Source organism: Magallana gigas, chromosome 10, assembly GCF_963853765.1.
Source record: "Magallana gigas chromosome 10, xbMagGiga1.1, whole genome shotgun sequence".
Lineage (NCBI taxonomy): Eukaryota > Metazoa > Mollusca > Bivalvia > Ostreida > Ostreidae > Magallana > Magallana gigas.
The window spans coordinates 17,120,005-17,146,078 of record NC_088862.1 but is presented as its reverse complement, the minus strand read 5'-3'; the positions used below and the strand labels follow the sequence as shown (position 1 = coordinate 17,146,078).

Genomic DNA, 26,074 nt, shown 5'->3' with positions numbered 1-26,074 from the left:
GAATATCTTGTAGTTTTCAGCACGTGTCAATTACTGTCAATCAAAATCCACGTGATACAAATAAACGATATTATATTATTCCGGTTTGCACGACTCTTAAATTTCTGGAAGCTCATATTTACATTAATTAGGTACGTGAAAGGGATTTGTATATATTTCAACTGTTACAATCAATGTTGTTTCTTATTTTTAACGAAACAATGGGTAAATCTGAAGTTATTCCCACCCGTGTTTTCAGTTGTACTGTCTCTTTAAATTATTGCTCTCCCTATATATATATATATATATATAGAAAATTGTCATCACTCCTAATGAGTGATCGGGTATAAACAATGGGTAATAATTCTTTATGAGTGACTGGGTATAAAAATTTCTAAAAATAGCATAGGTGACTGAAAATAGGAAAATCGATACATAAACTTTTCTAACTAATAATAAATGATTGAGTCTGGAATTTCAAAGCGTTACATCATGGTTACAGGATAATAATCTAATTTTGTTTAGATTAATACAATTTTCTGCAGATTCATTTAATCTAATGACCGCACGTGACGATTAGTTATCCGATGCAAAAGATTGCATAGAGATGATTGAAACTAAAAAGAAGAAAAAGTTATAAAATATGTTTTATTCACAAATATTTGATTCAACATCCACTGATTTTATAACCTGACAAGTATGTATAACCTTCGAATATAATAGTAGCAGTAAAGTGTTCAATTTGGATCCAGAACTTGTCTCCTTTCTTCAGTTTTGCTACAAAATGGCCCGACGTATTCTGCACATTTGTCGCTCGAGTTCCCGAACTCGCTCTTGGCTTTCCATTCACATATCCAAAAAGGTACACTTTGGAGTCTTTGGGTATATGGTAGGTCCATAAAAACGAATAAAGGCCATCCACAGGGGCAGTAAATTTACCGGTGGTCGGGTTAAAACCATTTCCATCGTTGACCTCAACGTTTTCAAACTTGATGATGGTGTGTTTGGGCACGTTGGTAAGTCTTTTAGACAAAATTGCATGAAAGGCGATTGCTTTTCCTTGGCAGTCTTAAAAGAAACAAGTTTCACGTTGTTAGTTATAAGAATTATAAGAAATGCATTTGCCCAATAATGAATAAAGCAACAATTTTAAGAGATTGATATAAAATATAAAAAATAGAGTAAGAAGTTACGATTTTTTACATGTACATTTAAAATTAGTCATTTACAAATATAGATTAAAAAATGGTTAAAAAACACGACAAAATCCACAAAATCAGTCACATAATTTTAACTAGTTTAATGAATTAGTAAATGATGATATTGTGCTTTAATCAATTGAATACGTTAGACTATTTGCGTAAAATAAAAAAAAAGTTATTCAGGTTTATATCAAATAAAAACAATTTTAGGTTTAAAAAGTTTAGTAAAACATTATACCTTCTTTTCTACCTTTTCCACATTTGGGTTCCCACCCTATCTTATCGCAGATGTTTTGGTGTTTGGCATAACTAGTGAGAAAGCTACTGGATTTTGTTGGTTAGCACTCGAGAAAGTGATCACATACATAGCCACGCACAAAACCGTCGCTATAAACTGTATTTTCATGCAATCCATTGGTATAATCAATGAATGAAGGTCTAAAAGCATATCATCAGTTTTTTAATGCAATATAGTAAAAATGAGAGGTTACGTCATATATTCACATTGTATACTGCAAACGATTTCATCATGATATGTGTTGAAGAGCTATTTGCGTAGAATTTTTTGGTGATTCCATCAACGAAATGAAAAATTTTAGTTGGTATATTAAACTTGCCTACTAAATTGATTTTTGGAAAATCGGACTATTATTCGTAAATCTATTTTCGAAACTTTTTTACAATTGATTTGATGCCCATGAATAATGATGGAACAACATTACAATAAAAGAATGTTTATTTGTTGTCTTACCTTTAGGAAGAAACGAAATGCTCTATCTCACTAAATGTCAGTAAATGAATGAATATTTATGTACATGTAAAAATATTTTGAAATTCAGACGCTAATTAAAAGTGACATTAAAATGAAACTTTAGAACCTTGCGTGATATTTGTTTAGTTACATGTACGAACACATGACCCAGAATGTATTTTTAGAATTTTTAGAATATTTTTAGAATAGAACACATTTTAGAATACCCATACTCCTTACGTTATTCAAAATTATATGAATATACAAATATGAACCTGATAACTTGACGTTCTGAATTCAATGTTGCCGATATCGTCTTATAAACTACACAATAAAATAAAATACCGATTAAAATCGAAAAATAGCTAAATGCGGATATAATTAAGTATCTTTTTAATACTGCTTACTTTCCTTCCTTGTTACTTGAATAATAAAATAATTCCCAATCCTTGGAAGATTTAAAATTTAAATACATTCATTTGAGTTATACCGAATCAATTCTCAATCAATTTTTTCTTCTTAAATTTAAAATATGAGAAAAATGAACAAACACCTCTTAAAGCTTATATGAATACACTTGTCGATTGAACAGCATTTATTATACAAGCACATTTCCTCAATAAGTATAAGTAATAGAAAGTTTATTCATTCACCGAAATATACATTTATAAATGTACGTTTTTACATATATTTGCCTAAATTTTGTGTTATGGGTAGTGTCACCTCAAAACACAAACATGGAGAAACACACACACAAAAACACACACCCAAAGTGATTCGGAATATCCCTTCAACTTTCTTTATTGCGTAAGTCTTACATCTTATTGCATATGAAATGTTTTTAACAGAATGTTTGCAGCACATTGCGTGGATTTACTAAGTAAACAAACTGGTAATAGCAACAATGAATATGTAGTACAGTAATAAAAACATTGGATAATGTACAATTCAACACATCGATTTATTTACAACAATTGTTGAATAGTATATCAATCATCGTGTAGTTTGAAGGCATAATGCAAGAACTTCCGTAAGTTATAATGTTCTCTAACATTGTTTACACATCATAGTCATATAATTTTATACATTGATGGTATTTCCAATAGTAGTTTTCGTAATTGCTGGTAGCGTGGACATATTAATAAGACAAAGTGATCCAATCAACTGTAAATAACATTGATTGTTAGACCACGCCTAACCCATACGATAAAAATATTACTTGAGGAAATAATTTTAGAATCCTCATATTGTTTAGAAAAACTTCTTAATCAGATGAAATTAAATAAACGCTGTGAAACAGATGTACACAGATATGTATATAGCTATGAGTTAAAAACGTTTAAGTGCAACTGAGTCATAAAATGCTAGATATTGTTATAATCTACAAGTACATGTCTGTCTATTTTCATTCCCAAAGAATCAGACAACTCTATATAATGGTTTTCTCTACATTTCTTCTGTTAGTTGACACTCTATGAGAAAGTGAAACAAAGTAAACAATGTGGTTTTTTTAGTAGAAAATTTACAATGCAAAAAAGCAAAAAATATTTTTTTTTAAAAATTAAACAAAAAACATGGTATTCACATTCATGACTACTTTTCAAAGTAATACATGTTGATAATTAGAATTATATATTTACATCTACTGAGTATGATTCCCACTATTTCTTACGGAAACGTTTTATATATTATTTAATTCATGGCTCTTAAAAAAAAGCCAGTCTGAAATATATACGGCCCGTTTATCGATTGTTTATGAACAATTAAATGGTTTGTGAGTTTTACTTACTTTTTACAATCGTTGTATAAATTTGTCAAACATAAACAATAAAATGCTTTCATTGATGATACATGCTGTTTATGAAAGTGGCGATCATTGCAGAAAATTTTTACATAACCCAACAGTAATATTGGTAATTTCATTTAAAAACGTTTTATGATTTATCAACAATTCGAGTGGTTCTGAACGACACGATGTCACACATATACATGTATTGCCATATCAGGAGACGTTAATTAATTATAATAAAACAGCGTTTCCTTCGTATATTACATCAAAATTGTCATTGTTACCTAAAAAGTCCCATGTCGCTACATTACATCTTCAGAATTTTAACTTTTGCGTGATCTTTTGATATATGCCTTCACGCTTGGCGGGGGTGGGGGTGGGGGTGGAGGTGGGGGTGGGGGTATGCATCCTTCTGTGTGAAATGTTTTTATAATTCCAACGTTTACATTACCTAGATAGTCCATGCCGTGAAAGCACTTTGAATCAAAATTAGATGTCACTTTCATCAATCTAAAACAAGTCTTATTTCTTAAATACAATTCTTTTAGGGTTGAATATTTTTTGCTGATTTCAAAAAATTCGCGGACGAACTGAGCATCATCTCTCTCCTCTTTCATAGAGTTGAACGATTTTTTACATCGTTTTAGATAAGCAAGTTTTTCACCAAAAGAATCTGAATTTTCTTGCAATTTTCCTCTGCACTCTTTGGATTTTTCGGAGAGCTTTCTGAGATATTCATTTTTTATTTTTTCGATATGCTTTTGTAATTTTGTATACAGCGCTTCGGCTTCCTCAGACAAATTGTGCGACGTCTCTTCAATGTCCGTAATGTTTTTCTCTAGTTCATTTTTTATGTCCGTCATTTCTTTCTCTAGCTTCCCCATGGCAACAAATAACTTGTAATGTTCTTTTGTTCGTAGTCTCTCGGCTGTTTCCGTAACCGTTTCAATGTTGTCACATTTTCTATGTCCGGTGCAAACACACACTGTGCAACACGGAATGGAGTGGTCTTGGCAGTAATATCTAATAATTTCCTCTGCATGTGTATAACATGATTTTCTTGTTTCCATGACCTTGGGAGACTTCTTTAATTCGTCAATTGACAAAACTTCATGATCTTTCGTGACAACTAAACGCCTGTGGTATTTGACGCACACATTGCACAGTTTTTCTTTACACATCAAACAAAACTGCTTTGCTTCTTCTTCTTCACCATCTCTTTGACAACCATCACAAAGGTTTCCCAGCGAAGCTTGAGATATATTTCGAAGTTTGTCATTATTTGGAAAATCGTTCGCCCAATCTTTTAACTCTGCTAAAATGTTTTCAGCCGGAATGAAGTCCCGACAGAGGGGACAAGAGAACCCCACGGGCGACTCTTTTGAAAGACACGAAGACTCTATGTGGTTCTTTAAGCACTCATGACAAAACAAATGGAAACACGGAAGACATTTTGGCGATTTAAAATCTTCAAAGCAAATGGAACATTTTGTGAAATCGTTGCAGATATTAGTCTCGTTGTTTACCTTAGATAATGCCATGCCAGTAACCAAACAGCAACTTATTAAAAGATCATTATAGATGACTTACAGAAATCATACAGATCACAAGTTGTGGCTGTTAAGTTAACAATTTGTATTTTTATATTTATCGACTATATTGTATGAACTCCTCGGGTTCTGGTTCATAATTTGTACATCAATAAATAATGTTAATATGATATTTTGTTCTGAAATCAATTCTCAGGTGACCATGAAAATTCATAGGTCCTTTGATTTGTTTTTAAACATGTTAAGTTCTTTTGGCTCAGAGCCATTTAAATTGTATCGGGTAAGCTTAACATTTAAGCGATAATTTTTTTTTTTTTTTTTACAAAATATAACTTTCGCTTTGCGATATACCAAGAAAGAGAGTTGGACACTCGCAACTTCACGTACCTTTCCGGAGAATTTGAATTATTATCAGATAGCACTTCTCAAACTCAATATTGTGAACAACTTAATAGAAAGCCAACAACTGTTCAGTTAATGGACTAAACTTACTTTTTTCAGCTTTTAAAGTTCAACATAAACTAATAGGAAAGATATTTTGGATTTGTTTAATAAAAAGAGATTTTTAAAAAATGCAATTTTTGTCGTTTTTTATTTTATTGTTTTCTTCCATGCCAATTCTGAAAAACGCTCGAAAAAGCAATTGTACTAAATAAAACAATTTTCAAAAGTGCTTGATACAAAAATAAGAAATGAATTTGAACAAATTGGATTTCAAAGTTTAAGCTCAATTTAACCCTACAATGAGTGTACTAGCTAAATTCTAAGAACCTATCATTAGAAATTGATCTTTGATTTTGTTCACATCACTGCTTCCCTTTTTAATTTTATCAAGGTAAAAAAAAATCAAAAATAGACTACATATCTTAAATCAATTTTTAATAAAAGTGATACAAAATTAAAAATCCATTGTCACCACTGTACAGCATATATATATTTAATTAAGTAAATATATAATAATGTTATTATCCATGCTGCCTATTACACTTATATGTGTTATCAATTAGGATATGATTATATGACTGTAATATATCTTGTATCAACTTCGAATGCAATAGACTGCTTTTGAGATAAATTTGGGTTTTAAAAAATCTGGGGAACAGATACTTTTCATTTGCATCAATAGTTTAACCATCAATACAACAAATTTCTTATAATATAGAAAATAATGGAGTTCTATACAAAGTCCTGCAGATTTTACAAACTGGGTGAATTTGTCACATCGTACACCAGATGGATGTTTATAATGATTTTACTCTCCAAAAACGCCATTAGCGATCCTTCGGTTTATCCAAAGATTTCCTAAGAACGAGGTTTAGCCTGCACCAAATTTCATAAACAGATAGATGGACTGATAGATTTATTTTAAAATTCTCAAGACATTTTTATTTAGAAGTTCAGAACACAGGGTAATGCATACGAGTGTATATCTTTTTTAACCATGTAATAAATCACCTAAATATAGTTCTAAGCATCCATGACATACGTGTTCCATTTTCAGCATTGACTATAAATAATAAAAAATCGGCAAAACGATAGTAAACCTGTAACAAACATTCATTTTAATCCAAACTGGGTGTCTATAATTGGAACTAAAAACGTGAATAAGGAACCATACTCGGGGGGGGGGGGGGGGGGACTACTATATAGTAGCTTTTTCCCAAAGCCTGCTATATAGCTGGTTTTCCCGGAAGGGGGGGGGGGGCTCCTGTGTGGAGAAAGCTGCTACATAACACAAGACATACTAGTATTTATAGTTGTAAAACAATCGTAGATTATCTTTTTATAAAAAAAAATAATGTAATAATTGAAATAACCATTTTATTTCAATAATAAACAAAAGTGTTGCAATTCATACTTTAACATCCATTAATTTTGTATCCAGACAGGTATGTATGATTTTCATGTATAAAGGCAGCACTATAATAGTATGTTTCGACCCAGAACTGATCTCCTCTCTTCAGTTTTGCAGTGAATTTACCGGTGGAAGGGTTATATCCATTTCCATCGTTAAACTCAACCTTTCCAAACTTGATAATGGTGCCCTTTGGTACGTTGTTAAGATTTGTAGACAAATTTGCATGAAAGGCGATGACTTTTCTTCGGCAGTATTAATAATACCAAGTTCCATATTGTTGGTTAAATCGATCATGAGAAATACATTTAAATTTTGACCAAGCAATGAATAAATTAACACTTTCAAAAGACCATTCTTAAAAATATTAAAATAAGAAGTATCGATTTGTTTGATGCACATTTATATTTAGTAAATGTTAATAGCAAATACCGATTTAAGAATTGTAAAAAAAAAAGGAATCGCCCAATGCATTCAAATTATCTTTAGTTAAAGAAGATTTAAGACGCAAGGTAGAATGTTGCACTTCAATTAATGGTAAAAAATACACTCTTGGGGTAAAATTATTTTCTTATGCTCATTTTAATTTCAATGAAAACAATTCTTAGTTTAACAAAATTAAAAACAACATTATTTTACCTGTTTTACATTTTGGTTCATATCCTATCTTATGGCAGATATTTTGGTGTCTGGCATAATTACTAAGGAAGCTACTGGAGTTTTCTTGAACAGCACTGGTGAAAGCAATCACATACATAGCAACGCAAAAAAACGTCGCCAAAAAATGAATTTTCATGCAATCCATTGGCAACTTCAATGAATGGAGGATCAATCTAAAACATAACATCATTTTTGATAATGCAGCAAAGTGAATAATAAAAAGTTATACTTGATATATAAATTGTATACAGTTAAGTCGAAATACGAAAAGAGAAATGTGTTTTGATAGACTGAACTGTTATTAACAAACCTATGTAACTATCTTCTAGAATTTGAATTTCAAAGATTTCTGCGAAATTTAATGTCCACGAATTATGATGAAACACAATGTTGCCTTACCTTTAGGAAGAGTAGAAATGTTCTGTCTAGTAGTAGTAAATGAATCTACGTATCTTTATGTACATACAAAGATTATTTGATACTTGGATGCGAATAAAACTGACATTAAATTGAAACTTTAGACCCTTGCGTGATTTTGAAGTTAAAAACAACTGAACTTAAAGTAGACAACAAAATATAAATATAATATTTTGTAGTTCTGATTGCAATGTTACATTCACATGTGACGAATACATTATCTTACATATTAAACAAAATAAGGATACATGTTAATGAATTGGAGTGCTTCTGCGGTTTCAAATGAGAAAATTAATGTCCATCTATATGTGAAGATTTTCTTTGTTTATTGCAATTTAAGGTTATCTAATTAACTAAACTCTTAAACAAAATAACTGAAAAAAATTAAAAAGCAATGAAGAAGACCCTATATATATGGATAAGGTCGAGGAGAAGAAAACTTCGTTCATCTAAATTCGTAAATAAGTTTCTATTCACACAATAGATGTTAAGTTTTATTTTTAGATTCCAATGCTTGGTGGTTAGAAAAAATATTTCCTAAAAAACCAGTAATAGTTTCCTGATATTTTTTATTGACCGAGCTTATGTATAACCTTTGAATCTTTAGAAGATGTACTAATTAGATAATAAAATTGGCTGCTAGACCATAAAAATATTAACGGAGGAAATAATTTTAAATCGTTCTACTGTTTGAAATAAAAATCATTAAAAGAGGCAATAAATAAAATAATAATAAGTTTAAAATCAGTCAAATCCGTTTGAGTCCAAACTTTCAAATTATATTATCTGACCAAATAGTACACAGTATTACATTCTCATTTCCAAAGAATTTGATGACCCTCTTCAATATTTTTCTCTATTTTTTCTGTTTGTTGATATATATTATATTTGAAAGTGATGCAAAGCAAATATTATGCATTGTTTGGCAAAAAAAAAAAGATTATGCAAATGCAAGGAAGAAACAAGAATGAATTTTAAAAATCTATATATTATTCCATTTAATTTCAATTTCAACAATAACTATCATTCCATGATATTCATACTTGAGCGTTAAACAAGTAGATTATAAATAAGGTCATAGTGAAAGCTTAAGACAAGAGAACCCCATGGGCGCCGTCTTTGAATGACACGAAGACTCTATGTGGTTCTTGAAGCACTCATGACAAAACGAATGGGAACACGGAAGACATCTTGGCATTGAAATCTTCAACGCAAATGGGACATTTTGTGATATCGTTGCATATTTTACCCTCGTAGTTTACCTTAGATAATGCCATGCCAGCAACCAAATGGCAACTTTAGATGACTCACAGAAATCGGGCAGACCACAACTCGTGGCTTGTATTTGTATTTTTAATTATCGTCTATATTGTATAAAGGCCATGAATTCTGGTACAAAAGTTTCGCATCATTAAATATGTTAATATGATATTTTCTTTAATTCATTCACGGGTGACCATTAAGGTCCTTACACATGTCGGTCTTTTGATTTTTTTAAAAGCTGTAAAGTTCCTGTGGCGAAAAACTATTTAAATTTTATCGGGTAAGCTTAGCTAACCATTTAAGCGATAAATCATTATTTTGTTCAAAAATGATCACAAAAAATAACTTTCGTTTTGCGATAAACCAAGAAAGAGGGTGATACACTCGAAACTTCACGTATATTACCGGAGAATTTCGAATTATTACCCGATGGCACTTCCAAAAACTCAATAGCGGGAACAACTTAATTCATAAGCTAACTACTGTGTAATCATTTGATTTAAGCTACTTTGTCAGCTTTAAAAGTTCGACATGAACCAATTGGAATTATACTTTAGATTTGTTTCAAATAAAGAGATTCAAACAGCAATATTATTCATATTATGGAAATTTTATTGCTTTCGTTCATCTCAATTCTACAAAACGCACAAAAAAGCAATTGTACTGAACAAAACATTTGTTTAAGGTGCTTGATACAAAAACAACAAATCAATCTGAACACATTGGATTTCACAACTTTGAGCTTAATTTTTACCCTATAAAGAGTGTACCAACTAAATTCAAAGAACCTATCATTAAAAATTGATCTTTGACTTTGTTCACATCACTACTTCCCGTTTCAATTTGATCAAAATAAAATAAATCAAACTTAGACATGCACATATTTCAAATCAATGTTGAAAAATAGTGATAAATGATTAAAAACCCCACTGCCACCACTGGAGAACATTATATTAAATACATGTATAATAATGTTATTATCCATGCTGCCCGTTACAAGTACATGTGTACTTGTATGTGTTATTAATCAGAATAAAATAATATGCAATATAAATTGCAATAATTTTGAATGCAATAGGCTGAGATAAATTTAGATTTAAAAAAAGGTCTTTGGAGCACATACTCTTCATTTGCATGCATAGTTTAATTATCAATACAGCAAATTTCTATTCATAAAAAAGAATAATGGAGTTTTTACACAAAGTCCTGAATATTTTGAAAATTTGCTTTGCCTCATCATACACCAGGTAGATGTTTTATCATGATTTCACTCTCTGAAAAAAATGTTAAACATTTAATGAGTGCTCTCCCTTCTTCTTACTGATATAAAATTCATAGAAAAAAATCTGCTTAGCATACTAGTATGAAACAGTCACACACTTCAGCTTATTCATTAACATCAAAGTTATCAAAATCTTTCAAAAATCCAGAAAAACGACAGGCATTTTGACTAAGGTAGAAGTTATCTTATTTACAAATACTAACAGGACATTGACTTCTCATTCATAAGACAAAGACTAGAAACAAAAGAAATATTGAGCAAGTGGAAAAAAGAGGCAAAGCACATTAGTAAAATCACCGAAGACCACAACAAATAAATCACCAAACAAACAAAAATCATCGACAGTGGTTATATCAATATTTGTGGGCATAAGTTTTTGTGGATTTAATGAAAATCTAAGTTTTAATGATAAGTAACTACCAATCAATACAATGTTATTGAAAATACTACTTTGCTGAACATTTTATTTTTAGATCAACTCAAAAGCGAGGTCAACAAAAATTGCTATTCAAAATTGATCAATCCACAGTTTCACATTTCCATTTCAGTGGAAAAATAAACCAAGTCACTTGCTGACTGACTTGATATGAGATTCAAAAATATGTAAAGAAAATTATGGATGAGTATACCGCTGTAGTTCAGCATAAAAAAAAAATACCTCAACCCTAAAGTAAAGTATTAGAGTATTAAGAAGCTGCGACATTACAAAAAGAGATCATTTCAATTTAACATAACACCATGACAGCCTGTGTTAAAACATTGTACAGGGCTGCTTATGACTTGACACAAGCCACTCAAGCATTTGAAATATTCATGAGAAAATACATATATAATAACTTTTTCTCTTTAAGTGATAAATAAACACACTCATACACCAAAAGATCTTTAAACACAAAATTCTTCATTTCATTGCCAGCACAAACCACACAGAAAATCAAATAGCGTTCACCTTATAAACAAAACCTTTCCCACTTTCTTTGAAGTATGGTAACTTTTTACCGACATTAAAAATTGTACATTTTTGGGGGGGGCATCATTCATCTAAAATATAAAAAAGTTTGGTCTCCACAAATGGTAAACGTGATCTTATCTATATACATGTATTAGTTTTTGTTAACAATTTCATGTACAAGTACAATGTACCTATTTTCTGAGTTAACTACAACGAAACTACAGGAAAAACCATTATTTTTCTTTGATTGTATTTACATTGATGGTGAGATGTAGCCATGCTGCCTTCACAGGTAAATATCTGATATTGTTCTATATCCTCTCTACGTTTTAGAGAATAAATTAAAAAAAACATTTCAATCTGTAATAAAATACACCTATGATTGCTAAAAATATGGTTATTAATATTAAATATATCATCATTACTATTCCTAAAGGAACACAATAAATACACAATACAAATGGGTCTAGTTTGATCATCTAACATACATGATAATACAGTTTTACTGATTATATATATGTGCTTTTTCATTCCTGTTTACTGTAAAGTGTCTGAATATAAATACATGTATTAATACTTGTCCAAAGTAGTGTATTGGTAAATCACACATTACTTTAAAAACAATACCTTTTGTTACCATAGGTACAAATATGAATAACTACGTAGCTACAAATACATGTCTGAAAATTTTCATTGACATGTACAATGTACATATTTAATACTCATAAATAATCAAAAAAAGGGAAGAGGAAAACTGAGACAATAATTTTTTTTTCAAATGATGATTTCCTCGTTCATTTACTATCATACGGAGGCTGTTGTCTGCTCGATGAACCGTGAAACAAAGGTCAGAGTAGAGGTCATGTTTGTCGCCGGAGGAATCATTGTGGTATTGACAACAGTGGAGTTGAGACAGGCAAGTTGTGTAATGGGTTCAGCAACAAGAAGACCTACAGAGCAAGCCATATTTCAAAGATACAATGCTACATCTAACCACTTTCAGAGATTATAGGGTTTTACTTTTTTACATTGTAAGTTATAGTCTACATGAAAAATCTGTTGTTTTTTCAATACTTCAACAATGGATACAGAACTTTAATGAATTAAAAAAGAATTTTTGGCGTTACCATTGAAATACAATGACTAGACATATAAGGTGGGCATTACCCTATTCTAGTTCCTGGGTATATCATTATGTTTGGCTCTTGGTAGCTAGTGCAACAATTAGGAAAAGTTTTATTGAAAGAGATAGAAAAACTAATTGAGAGAGCCTTACCTGCTATACAAGCAGTCATGAGACTAGTGACTATCCCCCCTAACAGAGCCCGCAGTACGATCTGGGCGAGGTCTCCCCTCCGACTGGGTGCCATTGGACCCAGAGCTCCGAGCTGAATCCCGATAGAACTCAGGTTAGCAAACCCACACAGGGCATAGGTAGCGATGATTTCAGATCGGACCTGGATAAAATATAAAAATGTACATGTATACTATGGAGGTATCTTAGAAATGTTTAACAGGAGATTTCTTAGCTGTGAGTTTTAATAAATATGGAAAAAAGTTTCAGATTAGACCTAGATAAAATATAGAAATGTACTAAATGGAGCTAATGGAGCTATCTGAGAAATGTAAAACAGGAAATTTCCTAGCTGTGACTTTTATTTAATGTGGAATAAAGTTTTCAATAATACTCACAATGCAGTTGGTCTTTGAATACTTTGGATATGTTGCAAGTAGTCCAAACTACATGCATCTTTGACATAATTTTTTGCAAATATTCATGACTATGAATCTTTGGATATGACTTCATAATGAGTATTAACTGATTTTAAGATTTTAACATTAGTGTCTTAAATCCTAGAGTATCTCAAAGCTACAATAAGACTGGAATTTATCTCATCTAAGAGATTTAACACAGAAACACACATGCATATGTGTCTCTATTAAACCTTACTCTATATTGCATTGTTATTGTACATCAAAAACTGAACCGTCATTTACTGAATATATTTCAATAAAACTTGGACTGATCAAATATCTGGATTTTTCAATAATAGTTTTATTATGTACTGTGGTTTCATTAATATTCGTGGGTATCAATTTTCGTGAATTTAATGATATTAACAGTTTCAAGGACACGTAAATTCATTGTTCATGATCCTATCAATACAAAATTCAAGTAGAAATTGCACTTCAATGAACAATAAATTTCGTTAATCAACTTCACAACAAAATCCACAAGAATTGGTATTCAACGAATATTGATGAAACCACAGTAATTCATTCTTAGAGGGTCTATTTGATAGACAACATAAAAATAAATCACATTGCTATTACGGTACATACAGCCAAAATCCGCCCTGTGCATGATTTTCTGTTATTTAGGTAGGTGGACAATTCTCCGTAGGCCAAGAACTCGTTGAGGAAGGTTTTGATTCCAATTAGTTCACCCACAATTCCACAATCAGCCCAGTCGACACCCATCAGATACGCTAAGGGCATCAGGACGTAAGAACAGATCATCTGTAATGGAAAAAGTCATAGAAATTGGCCATTCATGACATGACATGATCATACAAAAAACTACCAAATGTACCAGGTATCTCATTAATAAATCAAAGAGTTCTTCCTTTGATATTTTATTAAAAAGAAACTTGCTAAAAATACATTTAATACTGTACCCTTAAAAATAGATGACATAGGATATTAGCAGAATTCATTTACTATTCATTCCTTATCAATACAAAAAACATTTAAATTATTAGTCAATGAGATATTAAATATTTTTTAAGTTTAGAGAATCTGTAAAAATTTGGCCAAAAGTTTAGGTTAAATAAAAATGAAATATCTTGCAGACAAATTTAGTTATACACTCTAAGCAGGCATTGATTGGTGACTTTTTTTACCTGAAAAGAGAACTCAGGATAACCGACAAAGCTCCCAAACCAGGAGAGGACGGCATTAACAAACTCCAACATGGCAAGAAAGGCAATTAGATTGGCCGCAATGTTGGCCACCAGTTTAATGGAGGACGAGGCACCAGCAGCGGCGGCTTCCAGGATGTTTCTCTCTTTCCTATAAATTATAGTGGCCACATATGAAAACCCATACATCAATATAAATTACTAAAGAAGAAAATTCCATTATTAAATTGTACAACCCATTAAAATATGTATTCAGAAATACATTGCAAGCATTCTTAACCTATGGTCATCAACAAATGAATTTACTAATAAGAATATTGACAAAAAGCACAAAGTTGCATGTCATTACTAAGTATTAATTGATAAAATATTCATCTTTTTCTCTATTTAGCAAGATACTTATTGGAACCAACTCAATAATGTTATGACAAAAATCTCTGTAAAGAAAAAAAAAAAAATATTAATTAGAATTCCAGTGTACAAAAAAAAAACTGCCAAAATATCTTACTTTTCGTCTGTGCCGAGGTCTGAAGCCTTCCTAAGTTTGCTGGTCTCCGTCTCTGGGTAAAGTAGTTTGGACACGGCCAAGGCAGCGGGGGCGTTCATCACTGAGGCACACAGCAGGTGCTCTGCTGATACCTACAACGGAATGATAAATCTTATAAATCTTAATGACATTGGGCCTCGATCACTGTCACTAGCTTGCCTTTCTCATATTCTTATGTACATGTATGCAGAGCTTATAACATAAGACCACACTACAAAGGGAAGGGGGGGGGTAAAAATCTCACTAACTTGTAAATCTCTTTGTATGTTTATGAATTAATGTACTTTCGCACCACAAGACCAATACAGTGAAGGCAAAAAATATTTTTCAAACTAAAGCATGAACGTAAACATGTTAATGTTCATAATGAAATGGATTTTTTTTTAGGTTATATTTTCTTTATAAATATGCCATGTGGCAAGCTGTTTCACCAATTCACCAATTATTTAGAAAAAACAATATTTTTATTTTTCTTCACTCTATTTATTAAGATTAATATTGATATCATATACATGTCTGGATTACAGTCAAACTTACCCCAAAGGATATGTAGGCTGCTAACACTCCCCCAGCTATGGTAGCAAAACCTCCGGTCATCACAGCATGGAGCTCCGACTTGGTCATCAATGCCAAGAATGGACGAATCATAATGGGAGCCTCCGTCTGAAAATGACCAGTTCAAGAAAATCTGAGTCAAACTTATGAATGCTAAATTTCACGGTAAACATTACTGTTTATTTCTGCTTGACAACTCTTAATGAGAATAGAGAATATAGTCAATAGAGAATAGAGACAAATCTAGTGTTGGTGGAAAATGCTTACACAAATTAATATATGTGTGCTTATTAATTCCATTTACTACTAGGTCCCATTAAAAAAAACACTTTTCTTTCACCCTGCAGGTCAAAACTTTCAAAAAACAATGAGGTAGGCAAGGATTGTATAATTATATTCATTGCAACTTTTTGAAAAGGGGAACAATTCAATTTTTTTGTTTATTTTCTCTAAACTTAATAATTGAAAAATTGAGTTATTTATTTTTCACTATATACAGCAATAAAGTTGATCAATGCAGCAGCATCTGATTGTCATGACATAGTGTTACTGCACATGAAAAACTTAAGGTGGAATAACACACCTGGTAAAAGTCACTCAAATTAACAGGACGTTATTTGATAATGAAAGATATAATGATAAATAAACTGTACATGTATGTCAAATATTAAGCGAAAAATTTGCAGTTTGGGGATAAAAAATGAATATCAAAAATAATTATTTCAGTAAGTAACAACAAAAGCCCCTGCGGGATTCGAACTAAGGATGTACAGATCACAAGTCCAACACTTTATCCACTCAGCTATGGAGTAAGTTTACATGTTGTTGTCGATAAAATCCTTTTGATAAAACGAAATTTTGTTTCGATCAGTGGTTAGCCATTTTATGATGATGTGTTATTTCACCTTAACTGTTCGGTCATATGCACACCTTTGAACTGTAAAAAGAAAACAAAAAACAAGTTTCTTTACCTGTCCAATGAAAATGTTTCCAGCTGCACATAAAGACTCGGGTGCAGAAGTACCGAGACTGACCCTCATGACCCAGGCGATTTTCCCGATGACGACTTGCATGGCTCCGACGTAGTACAAGACAGATATCGCACAGCTGAAGAACACTATCACAGGAAGTACCTAAATAAAAAAAAAAAAAAAATAATAAAGTTGTCGCATCTACAAACAATCTGAGGTAAAACATTTCAAAATTACCTCCACACCCCCTCCTTTTGCCAGGGAAGAAAACTTTCAATGTTTTTGATAAAACCTTCTAAGCCGTTGGTTAGAATCAATTAAATTTTTAAAGATATTGAAAACAATCCCTGAGAAGAGGTAGGAGGTACATGTACATGAAATTATCTTGTCTGTCTGTTACATACCACCATTGCAAATGGGTGATCTGTGTACTTGTCTCCGAACACAAACTTGGTCCCTGTGTTGGTAAATTCCAGGAAGGTTTGGACCTGGTTGCCTAGAAATTCAAACACAGCTTGGCCGACATCCCACTTCAGAATCATGGCAGCAAAGAAGAACTGCAGGGCCAAGCCACCTAACACGGGACGCCAGTTTACCTGAATGAAATTTCGCATTTAATCTTCAAACCGCAGATTCAATTTTTTTTTATATACATATCTCTTTAAAATAAAGATTAACAAACTGCATTTGCATAGGGACATGAAAAAGGAGGAAATCAAATCAGTCACTGGTCAGTACTGAACACAAAAATTTTGACTCTGAGTCAGTGGAAATTCACATTAAAATTCAATTATATAAGTATTCTGATGCATGCATCAGTTAACTGTATCACCTTCCACATTAACATTGATTGTGTTTATCAAAGGATATCCATGTACAAGATGTCTTCTTCATAAGCCTACCTTTGTGGGGTGAGCAGAGCAGATTAGGAGGATGAACAAGAAGAAAATGTAGCCACTGATGGAGACCAGATTACTGGGCTGTTCCCACACTGAGAACCCTATAACAACGACTGCTGCCACAACCAACACTAGGCACAATACACTCAAAAAAAAAACACAGTCAAAGACTTAGAGGAATTGACTCGATTGATCAAACTTGACAATTTTACAATGTGTTTGAAATTTTTTCTCAGAATATTGCGTGTCTGTTTGCATAAATGACATGCCTTAAATCAAAGAGTAAAAACATTGAACAATGGATTCATCATTGTGAATATAAATATCATTACAGGTAAAGTTATACACGTTAACAAGACAATATATTTCATTTTTAAAAATCAGAAGGTGTTGGATGCTCCTTACATTTTTAAAGCCTTGACCATTTTCTCTCGCTGTTCAAAGAAGAAAACCACGTGGAAAACCAGCTTTTCTTGGATCTGTTTGCCAAAGTATTTCCTCACCAGCCATATTGTAATGAAGGTCGCCGTCACCGCGGTAACGATAATCAATGGGGTCGGGTCCTTGACTTTCTTTTCGTGAGTGATCACCATGGCAGCCACGAAATAGGCCATGTACACACCAATCAAGGCTACATACACTCCCTGCAAAACCGAAGTTACAAACATTCAAGAAAAAAAATTTTACAAAATTTAATACACAGTAAAATAAAGCCACCGTAGTCACCCCCTGTCAGTAACTCAGTGTATATATATATATTAATCTGCTTTTGACTTGACAAAAAAATCCACGAGATTTTGAAATTATTGAATATTCCTGTAAATAATTCTTCTCTTTCTATCCATAAGACAAAGCCAGAATAATTTTACAGAGAGAGATACAGACAGTGAGAGACTTACAGTTTTAATGTGCGAGTGGTTAGACTTGTAGAAGTTGGACACATCAGAGTGGATCTGGATGAAGCTGCTGAACAACCTGTTACTGCTGCCATCCGAAGACAACTCAGAGCTACTGTCCTCTGGTCCTTTCTTTTCACTCACTGAAAACAGATATCATACACTGATCTGACAAAAGGATTGTTGAGAGGTTCTCAAAATATTTTGATCTCTTCTCCAAACTGTTCATTTTAAAATTGCTTTAGGCAAAGAAAAAGGTCATTAATTAAGTGTAATCCATTTTTTTGGTGCAGGTGCATGCAAACACATCATATATATCTGCATTCAATAAATCTTCACTTTGTAAAACTATTCTGAAAAACTCTAGCTGGCCATACCATTTTTGTCAATACACAATGAAATGCCCCCAGCCTCGGGGTCAAAGTCTGCGCAGGGGACCTCTGTGTAAGTACATGTGGTCAGTAAACTGGCGTCCGACTTCTCATACTTCATGGGGGTGGAGGATACAAACGGCTTAGACATTTCCAAGGTTATGTAGAGGCTTGGTTCGATATCAGGACAATCTAAACAAAACAAAAATTGAAAATGGATGCAAATTGTAAACTTTAAGGCCTGATAGAATCTGGGTTCAACATCATGATCTAAAACTAAAAAATGTTTTGAAAATGTATATTGCATGTAAACTGAAAAGGTCTGATAAAGGCTTTGTTCACAGTTATGGAAAAGGCACAATAAAAGCTAGGTTTAACATCATAATCAAAATTTAACAACCAAAATTAGGCAAAATATCACGAACATTTATGTGTATGGTAAAGGTCTCATAACAGCTAAGTTCAATGGCAAGATAAAAATAACAGCCAAAAAAAAAAACAACTTAAAATGGATATGACTTTTTGAAAAAAAGCCTTATAGTTTATCTAATGCACAGTAAGCAATAGGGGGCCATTTAAAAAACTTAATTCTAAAATGATGCATTGATCAACAAGTATTTTTTTATTAATACAATCGTTGTCCATGAACAACAGCTTGCAAATCAATGAACCATAGCAAGTTTAAAAAAGTTCATCACGTTTTATAAATTCATATAGTGTACAGATAGATTGTTAGCTTCAGGGCAGCCGAGATGAAAAAAATATCAAAAATCAATACTATATTTAATGAATGCTCTTTGCGTCATTTGAAGAAGGAAAAACACACCCAACTTGAACCATTTTGTTTCCTAATAGTCATTAGTGAAAACTTTATGGTTGAAATATAACCATGCTTTTGCAAATTAATAGTATAATTAATCATTCATTAATTATTTGGTGTTTTTGTTTAATCAATTCATAGTTCTATCCAAGTGGATTGTGTATTAATTTTTATTAAATAAAAGAATAAAAATCAAGGCCTAATCACAAAGACCCCCCCCCCTTTCCCAATAAAAAAAATAACTAAAAAAATATAATGATTAACAATTGTTTAAAGATTATCCTTTAGTAAATTTAAGGTACAAACCTTCTTTTTAAAAACTTCATAAATTTGTTGATATTAATTGTTTTTAAAAATTCACCCTTCTGTTGAATCCTGTTTTCACTTTATGGTTTTGGAGCCAAATTTATATTTAGGTCTAATTCTTAGAAAAATTTATTTTGTTTATCATGCACGGCCAAAACAATGCAAACGTACGTCAAACATAAACAAAAGAATTAAAATAATTAGATATAATATGGCATACATCGTAATAACACGTTAATAACTTCAGGATGTTCTCTCCTTACCTCTTCTCTCTTCTGTTGTTAATAAGGAAATGCAGTTACGCGCGTTTATAAAGCGCGCCTAACTAATCCTATGATGCAACCGGGTAAAGGAAATCGATATAGGCCTATATTTCTTTTTCATTTCACTTTTAATTCTTGGAAATCTAATAACATATCTCCTTGCAACACAAAATAAACTTTGATCACAATTCTTAAACGTAGAACTTTTATATTATACATGATCAACATGATAAACAAAGGGTTTCTACACTCATGATTGGGCTGATGGGATTGGCCACACATGGTTACAGTGCATGTTTCGTGAAATATTTAAAAAATCATAAACAAACTGTACATTCTGTTATAAACATTCAAATAAGCACACCTTAATCTATCTTTTTCAATTCATACTGTGATTTAAAATATCGAAGATCACGGCTCTCTTACCTTTTTTCTCTCTCCACACGTGGTGATATTTTCATGTAACGGACGTGTTTCCCTCCTTACGGGGGCAAGTCAAATCGTTGATAGGATCTTTCGACCCGTCAAACGTTATAAAAAAATTCTTAGGTTATCATCTAAAGATAAATTTATGTGTGACAGTATGATTGTTTTTCATAACAAATTAAACAATTGATTAATAATTATCAAATCTTCAATGCATGTTGAAAACAAAATATCACGTGATACGATTTTTAGATATGTATATAGCGTCGTCGGACCATGCGCGGATCTAGAAAAGTTTTAAGGGGGGAGGGGGTCCGACGGTTATTTGAGTTTACCTTGGGGCGAGGGATATTTTGGTCATTTCAAAATTTAATTTTGAAGAAATTTGAATTTTGCAAGGGGATGGTTTGGGATCCCGGGCCATCTGATGTAGAAGGAATGAGTATATAAATGCTTTGAAAATATATACACCCCTGCGAATGTTATTGTCATTCAAATTTTAGACCACGTGGTTTTATTTGACCCTTTTAGTTTCGCAGTAAAAATCGTACCTCGTGTATAAAGTCTATTTCACAGTACATGTATCTAGGTTCTTAGTATAGTAGACAAATATAAAATCTAGAGGTTTATTGATTTTAAACTTTATCTTCATTAATTGGTGAATAAAATGTGTTCTAGAAATAAATGTGACTATACAAAAATTAGTTTTTTTGTCTGCTGTTGCAACAACTAACATGCTTAAAAGAGATCCCTCCTGATGATTAATTTTCGATCCGCGCCTGACCTAGTAATAACATCAATAGTGAAACAGACTATACCATTATATGCAGAATGTTCCTTGAAAATGGCTCGATATACTAAGTTTTAATGAAAAACAGACACCCATTATTTTTTTTTAAAACATGGTATTGCACACCACAAGCATCAAACATGGCTATGATTTTATTAAGCAACCCAATGGTTATATTTTCAACCACTCTACACGTGTTTGAACACGAACGATAACTCTGTTCTGAATATTATCGTTAAATATAAATAACTGCTAGATGGTAAAATAAGACATACATCTTGAAAGCTTTTCCCGTTTTAACATAAATCACAGTAGGATATGATATGAAAAACGACCAGTACTTACGTATTTTGAGAATATTATCCGAACACTTATACTTCCGCTCGAAATTTCACAGGAAGTGAACAAATATTGGTGAAGTCTCGTGAACTTTCATTCGAGCACCTCTGGATTTATTACTTACTTAGCAACGATAAAGAATTCCGAACACATTCGCAGGGGTGATATAGCTCGACCGGGAATCGTACCCGGTATCCCTGTGTAACAAATTTGTTTATTTTCATTATACAGTTTGCATTTTTCTTGAAGTTTTTACAGTTTAAATAGTTTATTGTCATTCTTAAGGTTCAAATACTTACTGTTGATCATTTAATTCTTTCTACTCTCATATTTTGAACAAGTTAAAAATTATCCTATTTATAGTTACACTTCTACAGGAAATAGTATCCATGTTGTCACTTTTGCCTAAGTTATAAAGTTACCTGTTCTCTGATTGGCTAAGTTAGTCTAGTTTCTGTGGTTTTCATTGGTTAAAATTAGTGAATAGAATACAGGTATATATAAGAGAGTGTTCGGTCAGTTTTCTTTACTTGGGTTAGGGAGTGATTACCTTATGGTAAGTCTCCCTTTCTATTCTTGGCACTTAAACCTCTTGGTTTTGCAGCTATGAATAGATTAGAGTTAGGTTTAGTATATTAAAGCATGATTTATGTAGAGTTAGGATTTAGTTCATTTTTGTAGGGTTTAAAGCATTTTTTTTTATAATACAGATTTTCCTTAAGGTTTAGAGTGTAAGTTTAGATAGGTTTTCCCTTTCCCAGTCCTGGTTTAAGGTGTTGTAGATAACTTATTTTTATAAGGAGGATTATCTTAGTCATTTTTACATTTATTTGTCATAGAGGAGAAATTTAATATTTATAGAGATGTAGCTCGTTCCTTATTCATTGTTCCTCGTCTGTTATTATTAAATCTATTGTTAGATTCTATGGTGGCCCAGTAGGAGCAAATTTTGATTTTTGGCAATTATTTGGCATTTTTGCATTTTCTTATTTTTTTATTAATTGTAGAATTTAATTAAATTATCAAGTATCCATTGTAATATCAGTTCATTATAAATTCAGATTATACATATTTTCAGAGTAATTTTCCCTTTGAGTACTTCTGTTTGTTAATTTCCATATTTTTGTCTATTATTATAAAATTCTTGTTGCTATCCTTGACTTAAATCAACTCTATAATCATTAGTAAATTGTGTTAAATCTTACTGGTGTTTTCATTACAAGTGTTGACCATAGTTCAGGAATCCCCTTACCTGGGTTGATTTTTAACTGAGCCAGTATTTGACTTCAGAGATACTTTGATCACAAGAGTTATTGCCCTTGTCGTACTGGTTCCGGTTACATAATTTTGGTGCCGTGACCAGGATTCCTGAATAGAAACCATGGCTTCACTTAATTCTATTTTTGATAGTGTAGGGCGAGCTACATCTACTCCTAGAGTGAATGTTAATCCCTCACAAGGTGCTAGAAGTAAACTTTTGTCACGAAGTAGACAGTCAACATCCCCACTTGTAGAGAGAGTGATTGAGAGTGAAAGAGAGCACTTTAACACCCAAATTTCAGATTTGGAGAAAGCTCTTCAAGACCTTACATCTGACTACCAGAGATGCAGAGCAGAGCTTGAGCAGACCATAAGACGCAGACGCCACATATCATTTGGTAATATATCAGGTGTGCATGAGCAAGTAAGAGAGACAGAGACTCCTCTAGCAAGTGCGACAGAAATAGATGAGAGTCGAGCACCTGCACAAATAAACTTGGCACAGAGTGAAAGAAATGAGAGAGCTCAAGATGGGTTAGAGACAACTTTGTCTTCCTTCCCCAGAGATAACTCCAATAGGCACAGGTTAAGAAAAGAGAAAGAGTCAGACAAATTTGATGGTAAAAGTGTAGCTTGGCAAGATTACCTAGTGCATTTTGAACAAGTATCTCTTTGGAACAAGTGGTCCTATGAGGAAATGTCTCAACAGCTTATTATGTCCTTAAGGGGGGAGGCACAAAGAATATTAGGTGACCTATCTCAGAGTCAGTTGAAGGATTATAATTCACTTAGGTCCATTTTAGCAAGTGGGTTTTGTCCACAGGAACGTACAGTTGCATATAGAGTAGAGTTTAGATCTCGTTCTCGCAAATCAGGTGAAACTCCCTCTGATTATGGGTATGCTCTCAGGAGACTAGGAAATTTAGCTTTCCCGGACATGTCTTACTCAAATAGGGAGATAATCATTGTAGAGCAATTCATGAATGGTATTGGGAATAGTGACATTAGGTCTCATGTCATTTTACATCACCCTAATACATTAGAGACTGCCATTTCTTCAGCTACAGAATTTGAAGCAATTAAGGGGCCACAACTCTCCATCACTAAACCTAGTGTTTCTTCTGTACAGTCTAGTGAAGTTATTTAGTCCCCTGATGAGTTGTTAAGTGCAATAAAGTCTTTGGAGATTAGCATTAACAAATTGTCTAATAGACATCGAGGAGGATTAAGCCAGTCAGGAAAAGCTGTAAAGTGTTACAACTGTAAAATGTTGGGTCATATAGCAAAATATTGTAAAGCTCCAAACACTTATGTCCCTTTGAACGAGGATCAAAATAACACTAACTCTGCTTCAACCCAGTCTGTAAATGCTCAGGAAAACAAGTAGGGGTTACCCTAGAAGCCCATAGTGTGACCTATGATTCTTGTGATATTAGGGCTACTCAGAGAATTCAAGTGAATTTAGTACAAAAGTCATGTTTTAGTGTCAGATGTGTGCTAGGTCAGAATGTAAATATGTTTTTAGTTGACACTGGTTCACAGGCTTGTTTATTAGATGCACATGTTTTTATGACTTTAGATAAAAGACCCCCTTTGAAACCTTGTTCATTGTCCTTGTCAACAGCTGATGGTAGAGATATGAAAGTTTTGGGGAAGATTGACTTAGAATTTGAAATAGGAGAGATTGGGTTTTGTCATGAGTTCATTGTTGCTGAATTAGGAAATTTGAGAGGAATAATTGGAATGGATTTCTTAGAGAACAATGATGTGATATTTCAGATATCTAGAGGTCTCTTAGTTATTGGGGGTCAGTCTATCCAGTTAGAAAGAGAGACAGCTCCTGTTTGTGCAAGAGTCAGAGTTGCTAAAAACATAGTTGTTCCCCCTGATTGTGAAGTAGTAGTTCCTGCTTATTCAGTTGGAAGTGTTGACAAATCTGTAAATAGTTTGCTTGAGCCATTTCAATTTTTGTCTCAGAAGGGTCTGTTAGTCGCTAGAACTTTGGTAAATCCAGAGAAGATTTTGTTTTCAATTGTTAATATTTCAAATAGGCCTGTAAGAATCAAGAAACACACGACAGTAGCTTCTGTACATGAGGTTGATATTGTGCAGTCAGATTCACCTGAAGGTGAACATGTTGCTTCAGTCCTCCCTTTGCATTTACAGTCTCTTTATGAAAGATCTTGTGACAAGTTGTCTGAAACAGAAAAATGTCAGTTGTTACAGCTTTTGACAGAATATCAAGATATTTTTTTTGTTGGACCTGATGGTAAATTTGGAAGAACTAATCTTGTCAAACATAGTATGGATACTGGGGATTCTAAACCCATTAAGATTCCACCTCGTAGACTTCCATATTCTCAGAGAGAAATTGTTGAAAATGAAATTGCAAAGATGCTCGAAAATGATGTGATTGAACCTAGTGAAAGTCCTTGGTCAGCTCCATTATTGTTAGTTGCTAAGAAAGATGGGTCATGGAGATTCTGCGTTGATTATAGACAACTATACTCAGTTACCAAGAAAGATGCTTATCCCTTGCCTAGGATTGATGAATCCCTTGATTCTTTAGCTGGTGCTTCTTATTTTAGCACATTAGATTTAGTTTCTGGGTATTGGCAGGTGGAAATGGAGGAAAAAGATAAGCATAAAACAGCATTTTCTACTCACATGGGGTTATTTCAGTTCAAAGTATTACGTTTTGGCATGTGTAATGCTCCCAGTTGCTATGAGAGGTTAATTGAGTTAGTTCTTAGAGGTCTTAGATGGGAAAATGCCTCTGTTATTTAGATGATATCATTGTCTTTGGAAAATCTTTTGACCAAGCTTTGCAAAATCTTAAGCTAGTGTTTGATAGACTTAGATCAGCCAGTTTAACATTGAAACCTTCCAAGTGTGTCTTATTTCAGAAAGAAGTGCCATTTTTAGGTCACATAGTTTCAGACAAAGGTATTCAGTGTGATCCTAGTAAACTTGAAAAAGTTAAGGAATGGCCTGTCCCCAAAAATGTGTC

General features: G+C 32.6%; 2 protein-coding genes and 1 long non-coding RNA gene across 4 annotated transcripts; all 3 read right to left on the bottom strand.

Moving 5' to 3' along the window:
- Nucleotides 1-656: 656 nt before the first annotated feature.
- On the bottom strand, nucleotides 657-8,210 carry LOC117683574 (uncharacterized). The gene is made up of 3 exons (XR_010710239.1): nucleotides 8,186-8,210; nucleotides 7,766-7,959; nucleotides 657-1,047 (listed from the first exon to the last, which is right to left on the bottom strand). It is a non-coding gene; the product is annotated as an uncharacterized lncRNA (long non-coding RNA).
- LOC117683573 (E3 ubiquitin-protein ligase TRIM56-like) lies at nucleotides 3,501-5,557 on the bottom strand. Its single transcript, XM_034453084.2, has one exon. The coding sequence runs from the start codon at nucleotides 5,260-5,262 to the stop codon at nucleotides 4,045-4,047; it is 1,218 nt and encodes a 405-aa protein (XP_034308975.2). The 5' UTR covers nucleotides 5,263-5,557; the 3' UTR covers nucleotides 3,501-4,044.
- Nucleotides 8,211-10,055: 1,845 nt separating the features above from the next.
- LOC105336936 (uncharacterized transporter HI_0519) lies at nucleotides 10,056-20,816 on the bottom strand. 2 transcript variants are annotated; one of them, XM_011441436.4, is made up of 13 exons: nucleotides 20,676-20,816; nucleotides 18,867-19,052; nucleotides 18,493-18,632; nucleotides 17,999-18,237; nucleotides 17,597-17,738; nucleotides 17,099-17,290; nucleotides 16,695-16,856; nucleotides 15,706-15,831; nucleotides 15,130-15,260; nucleotides 14,604-14,772; nucleotides 14,044-14,220; nucleotides 12,977-13,157; nucleotides 10,056-12,650 (listed from the first exon to the last, which is right to left on the bottom strand). In XM_011441436.4, the coding sequence occupies exons 2-13, from the start codon at nucleotides 19,009-19,011 to the stop codon at nucleotides 12,505-12,507; spliced, it is 1,950 nt and encodes a 649-aa protein (XP_011439738.3). In that variant the 5' UTR covers nucleotides 19,012-19,052; nucleotides 20,676-20,816; the 3' UTR covers nucleotides 10,056-12,504. The 2 variants fall into 2 exon arrangements, with proteins under 2 accessions (XP_011439738.3, XP_034308981.2); XM_034453090.2 differs by lacking the exon at nucleotides 20,676-20,816 and adding an exon at nucleotides 20,250-20,396.
- Between the last annotated feature and the right edge of the window lie 5,258 nt (nucleotides 20,817-26,074).